This window comes from Akebia trifoliata, chromosome 14 (assembly GCF_017979445.1).
Source record: "Akebia trifoliata isolate Shusen 1 chromosome 14, ASM1797944v1, whole genome shotgun sequence".
Taxonomy (NCBI): Eukaryota; Viridiplantae; Streptophyta; class Magnoliopsida; order Ranunculales; family Lardizabalaceae; genus Akebia; species Akebia trifoliata.
Window position 1 is genome coordinate 6621467 of NC_141388.1, and position 9461 is coordinate 6630927.

The window sequence follows — 9461 nt, forward strand, 5'->3', positions numbered from 1 at the left end:
AATCAAAGAAATCTGTTTTTGTTCTTTAATCAAGTGTTTGTGAGAATGGATGGTAACTGAACTCCTAAAGTTAAACGATTGGATGAAACTACCTTGTTGATGTGGCACACTCTCAACCGTTGATAAGAGCTACAAGAGAAACGCGCTACAAAGCATTTGCTCCCGGATTTACAGTGGGGGCATGGATGGCACTTACCCCCACAAGAATTTTCCAACTCTACAAGGATTTATTAGCTATTTCGTAGATAATAATATAAAAAAATCCGCCAAGATAGTGCATGGACCCATTCCACTCTAAGTGGAGTAGGATGCCCTCACAAAACTATAACTAGAGGAGGACCCACCCTTATGTTTTATTGCATAGATTCTCCCAATTAGGGGTGCAAGTTGGTCCAATTTGATTCGATTTGGGATCAAATTGAAATCAAACTGACCTAGGTCAATTCTACTAAACAAGTATCAAAACCAAACTGACTTGCTCATAGAACTAAATCAATCCAAATCAAATTAAACTCGGTTCGGTTCTATCAATTGCTAATATACTATAAGCATGCTAGGAAGAAACATATATTTTATTGAAAAAATAATAATAAACATGAAATATTTCATATAATAAGTCATTGATCTATCTTCTTACTCCTAATCCTATAAGGATGCTAGGAAGCAACATATATTTTATTGAAAAAATAATAATAAACATGAAATATTTCATATAATAAGTCATTGATCTATCTTCTTACTCCTAAACAGTAAGCCCGATAATAATATCATTCATCACTTATTAATCTATCTTCTTACTCCTAAACAGTAAGCCCGATAATAATATCATTCATCATTCATGATCTAATTCATGGTAAATCAAGAACAAAAATTCTCCATAACAAACAAGTTACTTCCATATTACTAGGTTTTAGTGTCACTATAATAGTTGCATACTTCACATACAGAGAGCTAAAGTTGCTTAGTATTTTTCTTTATCTCTTGTGCTCTAGGATTGAACCTCATCTACAGGGTCAGGTTGATCCTGGCTATTATCCCAACCACTGTAAGATTGCTTGGAATACTATGGTGGTTGTTTACATTAGGCTGATCCACCTCGACGCTCTTCTTCCCCATGATCTCCTTTTTTTCACTCGGTTGCTCGAACACAGTCGTTCCCACATCACGCTTATCCTCCATCATTGCCAACCTCCTATTCTTAGCACAACCCGAGTTTGCAAACACAAGTAGCATAAGAATTGGCAATAATAATAAGGTCCTCTTCATGGCTAGAAGGTCCTCTAAACCTTTGTACACAGTTGTAGTTCTCTATTTGAAGATCTTGCACTCTTGAAGAAGATAAAGAACTACTTATATACAGATAGAGAGAGAGATGGTAGGGCTTGAGGAGTGTGAGGTGTCAAGTTATAGAAAATTTTATTGTTGGCTTTCCACCATAGTCAGATCAATGATGTTGAGCTTATACCATCCCTTTGTTATAGATATTTTTCTATGAAGAACAATGATATTTTCCCATGTGGGGCTCAACACTAGATCTTTATAGTGGGAAGTTTAACTGTTTAATAGGTGAGAAAATTTTAAACTAAAGAGGGTTCAAGTGACATTATGGATGCCTATCCGTGACGTATGGGTTATGTAATAAACACATGAATAATATTAAAAGTCACATGTGTCACACCACATGCCCCCCTCCCCCTTGACATGTGTTAAAATTATAGATTATTTTTTTGGGACACACAAATGCACGTATTTATGGGGATGTACAGTTGTGTATCCCAAGAGAAAAGAACCTATGATTCTAACACATGTCATGTCAGGTTGTCAGAAAATCATGATTCTAATCACGTACACGAGAATTGATCCAGACCGTCCAAATACTAGACCAACACTTGGATTTTCGACATGCACTGTTAGGAGAGGGTTTCTTATCTTCTGATTAAGGGTTTTCTTGATTTATGATCAAGGAATAGTGTTAATTTCTTTTCTTTGGAAAGACCATCAAGTTTTAACCTAACGATAGGGACATGCGTATCAAAATGAAAGTCAAGGGCTTAAAACAAGGCTACGAAGGAACTCAAATGAAGGGTATGTAACATTGTAATTGCTTTGGACAAAAATTGTATCCCTTGGGAGTTGCTTATAATAATTCAAGAGGACAATATGTAATTTCTTTCAGCTTCGATCATTAATGAAAGGGAGAGACCCTATACAGCCCCAGCTTACCAATCAAAAAAGAAAAGAAAAAGAAAGAAAAAAGAAAAATCTCACAAATCAAAAAAGAAAAGAAAAAGAAAGAAAAAAGAAAAATCTCACATGCCGTGTTTGTGCTTCAATCTCACAAACCTTATTGTCCGTGCCTTGATGCTGTAGGTGTCATTACTGCCCAACCAAATCAATTATGTGTCATGCTCTCTTTATTTCTGAATTCTGATATTCTACTTTGATTGTTATTAGATTTATAAATGTACAATATTTAGGAAATTAGGGTACGTTCGTTAAACTTTTTCCGTGGTTTTTTGGGCTTTGAATATAAAAAATCCAAAAAAAACACGTTTATTAGTAACAGCTTTTGCGGAAAGCCCAAAATTGGATTTTTGAGAAGCCTTGGTGGTACTGCTTTCCCGCAAGAGCCAATATGAGAAGCCAACACTGAAAAACGTATAGGGGTGGTGCTTCTTAACTCATCAATTAAACATCAGAATCAATTCAACCTCTCCACGACCTTTTTGTCAATTTCTGTAACAAACAAGAATCTCTTGGATGTAGCTTCCCACACTCTTTGGCTTTTGCTTCTCTTAGACACAGAATCTAGGAAGTAGAAACTGGAATTTGTAACAAACCAACTCATAGAATATATTCCCAAAAGAGGTGAGATATCCATCCAACATTCTCCTTCACTAGCTATGTTCAAACATAATGTACCATGCTTCATTAATTGATCTAACAAAGACTTCTCTATTGTATACATAAGAATCCTCAACTGTGCTGCATTAGTAATCAAACACAGATGGATTATAATCTTATTCAAGCAAAGCTGCTAGGTAGGATTATTTCTCACAAATGCCCTGTTCACAATGGGGAAGCCAATGAACAAAACGACTTCATGGTGGAATCATGATGCTCACTTCAGATAATATGTGATGATATAATCGACAAGTTCATTTGACAATCTGCTTGATTTGCACCATCAGCCATAAACCGAAACCATCCAGAACCCTATGTTGAAGGTCAATTAGGAATCCCACCATTTCGCGAAAGCAAGCTCCTTTCCGTTAATAATATACCCCCATACGTGAATTTACAGAGGAACAATCAGCAAATTCAGCAATATTTGTCACTGCTGGCTTCTCATTCATGAAAGAAGAGAAACCCATCTTCATAATACCCTCTGGGAAGGGGAAAAAAAGCTTTAATTTAGCAGTTTTCGTCTCATCATCTCTCAAATTCTTGTTGAGCATGAAGCAGGGCTGCCACCTTGTGTCTGCCTAGTATTGTAGGATTTGCAGCTTAGGCACTTGTGTGCCATGATATGGAAATGAACCTCGGATGATGAGCCACAATCATTGCAGAGGATCCAAACCTGATCATTTATAGCACCAAATCGAGAAATTTTAGAGACCGATCACCATAGATTACCGATGGAAAATACAAGTTTTGCTCATTATTATTCTCCTTACCATCTTGTTCTGGTACATTTCGGGCATGGGCGTGGAAGCAATCTGAAATCAGTTTTTAATCGAAGATCAGCTGGAATGTAGAGCATAGAATATTTTAAAAGAATAATTAAATGAAATTGGTATCACATTAATATACCTCTTGATCAAGTTTTTCCCATACTCTCGACATATCGCAGACCGATTTTGAGCAAACGGGACATGAAAACCTGAATAATCATAAAAGCCTTATATATCAATAAAGAAACCCAACCCATAAATAATTTAATTGGTTGTGTTTTCATTTTGAAACACTTACTGAAAATGGAGCTCCATCTCTTTCAAGCAATCCAAATGCATCGTGTGTCCGCATTGTAAGACACTAATGTCTTTCGTGGAATCAAAGAGATACTGAACATGTAGATGGAAAAGCAAAAAGTTAGAATCCGAGTTTACCTATGACTCACAAGGTTTCCAGTCTAGAACACTTGGAGCAAAATCATAAATATAACCAATTGAAACAAGTAGCATAAGAGAAAGTCTGAAATCTTCAATTAATTTTTACCTCAAAGCAGACGGGGCAGTTGTGGTGCATCGCTCTTTCTACACAACGGTGTGAATCCTTCAATGACATTGCATAACAACATCCTGAAGAAGGAATCCAAAAAACCCCAACATCAATTAATATACAAGTAATGAAAGAGAGACCCCAATAAGGCAGAAATTCAACACATGAAGTGGTCAGATTACTTACCACATTTATCACAGTGGAAGAAGTTCTCCTCACCTCCGGTTCTGTAATAACAAACAAGGGCGATTTGTGAGTGAAAATTACACAATGAGAGAGGGGAAAAAAAAACACCAAAGTAAGGCATATTGGTGGAGGATTCAACCTGCATATTCCACATCCATCACAGTGGTATTGGTTCTTCGAAATCTGAAACCCAAAAAAAAAAAAGCTTTTTGTGAGAAATCATTTCCTGGTGTAAAGAAAATGATTTAAGGTTGCATGACTGCGTGTTTGAAATGCTTACATTGTCATCGAAGAAATTGCATTTTGCACAGAAGTAATTTCCCATGCAAACCCCACAGTTAATACAATTCTGCTGAACCTGAAATTGGAGAACATACAAGATCAATTTCAATTCACAATTATTTTATTCTTTTGTGTAAAACAAGTTTATGTGTACGTCACTCACATCTTGTTCTGTGCTACACAAGGAACAGATGACCTGAAAGGATAAGAACACAAAAAATGGATCAGTGTTTTTGTTTTACAATTTAATTTGCCTAGGAAAAAAAAAATTCAAAAAGAACCTGAGAAGGAAAAATAAATAAATAAATAAATAAATAAATAACTAAATAAAAGTACCTAAAAGATATTATCAGTAAAGATGATAAACCTTATCCATAAATATGTTGCTATCTTTAGATTTTAGAAACAATCCATAACATTTTGAGACCCCACATAACATTTGAAGATCAAAAAGTAACTAAAAAGAGAGTTTCCATGAGTTCCCCAAAACCCCACTCACCTCACAAAAATAGACCTTTTTACTAAAAATAAAAATAAAAAAAAAAATCTGATTCTAAAAAAAAAAAAAAAATTGAAACAAAAACAACCCCTTAAATTAAAATCCTTTGAAACAAGAGAAAAAAAATATTAAATAAGAGAGGGGAATCAACAAAATTATTTAATTCAGGCTCTTAGATATATATGTTGATAGAATTAAAGGGAAAATACTAACCTTTTTAATTTCATGGCGAGGAATATCATGTCTGTCGAGAGGATCAACTTCCATCGAATTCTGTTCAAGAAACGAAATGTTTCATTTTGTTTCCTCCACTTAGAATTAAAAATTAAAAAAAACTAGAATCTAAAAAATAAATAAAAAATAAAAAAAGAAACCAAGACCACACCTTTGCTTCATTATGACAATGCCTGCAATCAAATATTTCATTGCAACAAGGTGCCCTGATCTTGCATCTCCTTCTGTAATGTGTACACCTAAACATTCCATTTAATTCAACAAAAATTCAAATAAACCCACAAACTTTTCATAATAAATAATTAAAAAATAAAATAAAAAAGATAGTTGAAGAATTCAATAAATACCCGTAATGCCCAGAGCCCAGCTCCATCGGTGACTCGTCTTTCTCAGTATGGTTGATGAAGTCAGATCCATGTGACAACTGGGGTTCGAAAACTCCATCCATTATTTTCCAAATCTTTTTCTACCTTTAAAAAACCTGAAACCCAGGAAATAAAAGAAATTCAACAAAAACAAATAACAAGGAAAATTAACAAATACCCCATATAGAAAAACAAATAAAAATCAAGACCCGGATATAAAATCGAGCAGTTCTTCATAAAATAAGTTTCTCTTAGCGAAATTGAGCCCCAAATACCACCATTAAAGGGTGGATAAATTCATATAGGCAATAAGTAGAGGACCAAGAATCCTATCCAAGAAAGAACAAAAAAACCCACCTTTAAAATTTCCTTAAAATTAGCTCTTTCACTCTTTCTTGCCCAAAAATCTGATTTTTCAGAGCGATTCAAGAAAAACCAGATTTTCTTTCCCCTGGTTTTGTGAACAGGTGAAGAAGCGAGTTGGTTTTTCGGACACAAAGGAGACGCCTTTTTATAACTACCGAGTCGGCTCTACTTTGTTGGTGGCGGGAAAAACGCGTTGGTCAAAGTTATAAATACGAAGAAGGTGAAGTACTGTTATGACCCGTTTGTCTCGCTAGGCTAGGGACTCAGTTTTCTTATATAATTGGTGGAAATGTTTATAAAGATAGGGGTGAAGTTGGAAATTAATAATAACTTGTTTAATAAGTCTTTGTCTGTTTCGAAAACAGCTGGCGGCCGTTGAAAGATATAGGAGGTAAAGTATGGGACACGTAACACGAGAAGATAGGTTCTGAGTAATTGCTGACTAGATGTGGGGCCCAACATGTGATGTAAACCAACATTTTTGTCGTCAGTGGACCCGCACCAACGGGAGAGTTTGTTACTCTGACTCATGATAAACGTACGCGATCTGTACGTGGATGACGTGGCAAAACACATAGCATAGATCCTTTTCTTTGTGATACAAAAGAAAAAAGATCTATGGTTCTATGACCTAGCCACGTCATTCGGATATAGACCGCGTGTCATGTTATTATTAGTCTTTTACGATCTACTGCTCCACGTGGCAAGTCCTGAGCGGTTATTATGATCACCTACGGTGAAGGTAGACGATGACGATCGTCCACCTAAGGTTTTGTTTCGACGGATGGGGAAGAGAAGCGACCGTCAATATTTTTCTTTCTTCTCTCGTTCGAAGAGATGAAGGAGAACACTATATTCTAAGAAGTCTATGAGAAAAATCAGCATCTATTGACCGTTGACCATTGACCACGTAAATGATTTGTCCATCAAATGCACATGTTTATTACAACATTGTATTAATATTCGCCATTGATCTTATCCAAATAAAACCTCGTTGTCAATTTTGTGTAATAAAGTGATGAAAATACGTATAGAATCGTGATAATCTGACTAGCCCACGTGGCACACTCAATCATCCTTGTCGTAGTGACTAGTTTCATAGTCGCATATTTGTATGTCTCGGGATACATAATTACACCTCCTTGTAAAATGTGTATCTCAAAACTTACAGGTCTACGATTTTCAAACTTGTCACGTCAAGATAGTTGATTGAGTGTGTCACGTGGGGTAGTCAGATTATCACGACTCTTATGGATAACCATTGAAATATCCCTAAAGGTTTGTTCAATTGAATTTTAGGGCTGAGTCACCTTGAAATCCATCAAGTGGACTAGCCGGAATTTGAAGTTGACTCTTTACTGTTTTAATTAAAATTTAAAACTATACAACACTCTATTGATATTTTACTAATGTAATTAAATGGTGGAAAATGATCGAGTTGACTCTACAATCTTAATTATGCAATTCCTTTTTTATATTTTTCAAGGAATTCAACCTACGTTGAAATGAATTTCTTACGATCAAACATACCCAATATATCCTCACTTCTCAAATTTTGATTAGAAAAAAAAAAATTAAGTTTACTTTAGAAGTATCCATCGCATTCAATCAATACGTGGTGTAAAAAGAATTCAACCTTCGAACCAATAACCAATCTCGAGACCATCTCCTTCAATATGTAATTTTAAGGAAAATTAAAGATGATGAAGTTTTAAAAGAAAGATTAGGAGTTTTTTTTATTTATTATTGTAGAAAAAGTGGAATATAATAATGAAGATGATGACAATTAGATTAGAGAAAATAGATTAAAAGTTGACGAGTTTAAAGACAATTGAGTGTTTGAAGGAAAATTTAAGGATTTTTTTGACTTAGATTAGCGGTTGAAGATGGTTCACTTATGCCGTAGATATGATTACAATGAAAGGGATACCATTAATTTGACAACAAAATAATATTATAAAAGTGGGGGTGATTTTCGATTCTCCACACCTCGAGATGCATGGCAATATAAATCATCTTGCATTTCACCACTATCAAATATTGGTGTGGTACATGTCAAAGAAACTCCAACGCCAAAATAAATTATTTTACTAATACTTATAGTTGGAATCTCATGGCTGACAATCATTTATCTTATATAGATAAAAGTTATGAAATGGGCTGATTTTTGTGAGAATCATATCATAGAAAATCAACGCATTTTGCAATTTCTAATTCCATCATACATGATTTACATGTTGAAGAATATTCATGGACTGTTGAATTTAATCATTAACTTGTTAATTAATTTTGGTGGGGTAAGAAGTTTTAAAATGATCTGATTTTTATTTTTTATTAGGAGATTGTACGTATCACATAGGACAATGGTTGTAAAAGAAGGCTATTTCTTGATCCCAACTAGGTGCAAAGCCAAGAAGGGATTAGTGGGGACAGTTGCCCCCACTCAATATGTTGGGTTAAGTAGATAACCCTTTCTTTTGAAGATTATTCGAGGCACCCATTGTGATTTTGATAAATCTTCGACCTTTGTTGCCCCCCAATCCCCATACAAACTCTTCCTCCAAATTTTTATCCAACCTTGCAAATTTTTTGGTGATTTAGACACTCCTCCTATACATTGGTGAATATTTTAGATACCGCACTTATGTTATTGATTTAATGATATCCCCACTTCCCCACCCCACCCCACCCCACCCTTTAATTTTTAGGGTGATTTGGACACCCCTCTATCAAATTGGTGAATGTTTGAGATACCTCTTTGTTTTTAAAATGATCACTTGACTATAGTCTTACTCTCACTATGAGAAAATCTTGACTCCGCCCCTGATCCTAACCTATGTTAGTTACTTTCAACATTTTAGGTAAAATTAAAGAGCCATCACCTATCCTTTTGGATATTTGGCAATTATGATTTATGACGCAAGTCTTACCATCAATGAAAGGTACTTCTTGTTTCAAATCTTCTATTACAAATCTCATTCCTTTAAGATGGATTAGTAAAAGTAGATATCTATACATTTCAATGTAGCAAGTCAATTAGGTTGGAATCCACAACACTCCCTCTTTCAAAAAAGTTGATGGGTTTACTCGTTATTAGATCTTCTGTTTAAAATCTTTAGGTACTTTAAAGCATTATTGTAATTTATTAATTTATAAAAAAAAATGGTATAATAACCCACATTGACTTCAAGCCCTTGTGCCAAATTACATGGAGTCCTATGTGTCATAATAGATCAATAGTTACTTGTAATACACCTATTTATTTTTATAACGTGTTATTCTATATAATTTGCATATTATATCAACAA

The 9461-nt window shown here is 34.7% G+C and overlaps 1 protein-coding gene across 1 annotated transcript; it reads right to left on the reverse strand.

Annotated features, from left to right (window-relative positions):
- Positions 1-2828: 2828 nt before the first annotated feature.
- On the reverse strand, positions 2829-6409 carry LOC147385868 (E3 ubiquitin-protein ligase RZFP34-like). Its single transcript, XM_086424182.1, has 13 exons — positions 6145-6409; positions 5770-5903; positions 5574-5661; positions 5402-5461; positions 4853-4885; positions 4688-4765; positions 4547-4590; positions 4408-4448; positions 4219-4301; positions 3973-4064; positions 3814-3883; positions 3678-3719; positions 2829-3580 (listed from the first exon to the last, which is right to left on the reverse strand). Exons 2-13 carry the CDS (start codon positions 5868-5870, stop codon positions 3440-3442), a joined length of 873 nt encoding a protein of 290 aa, XP_086280308.1. The 5' UTR covers positions 5871-5903; positions 6145-6409; the 3' UTR covers positions 2829-3439.
- Between the last annotated feature and the right edge of the window lie 3052 nt (positions 6410-9461).

Excerpts from the sequence above, each read along its gene's own strand:
- LOC147385868 (XM_086424182.1), bottom strand. The coding sequence starts at position 5,870 with ATGGATGGAGTTTTCGAACCCCAGTTGTCACATGGATCTGACTTCATC. Across the intron at positions 5,462-5,573 it reads ATTGTCATAATGAAGCAAAG|AATTCGATGGAAGTTGATCC; the intron begins GTGTGGTCTTGG and ends TTTCTTGAACAG. Across the intron at positions 3,581-3,677 it reads AAATGTACCAGAACAAGATG|GTTTGGATCCTCTGCAATGA; the intron begins GTAAGGAGAATA and ends ATAAATGATCAG.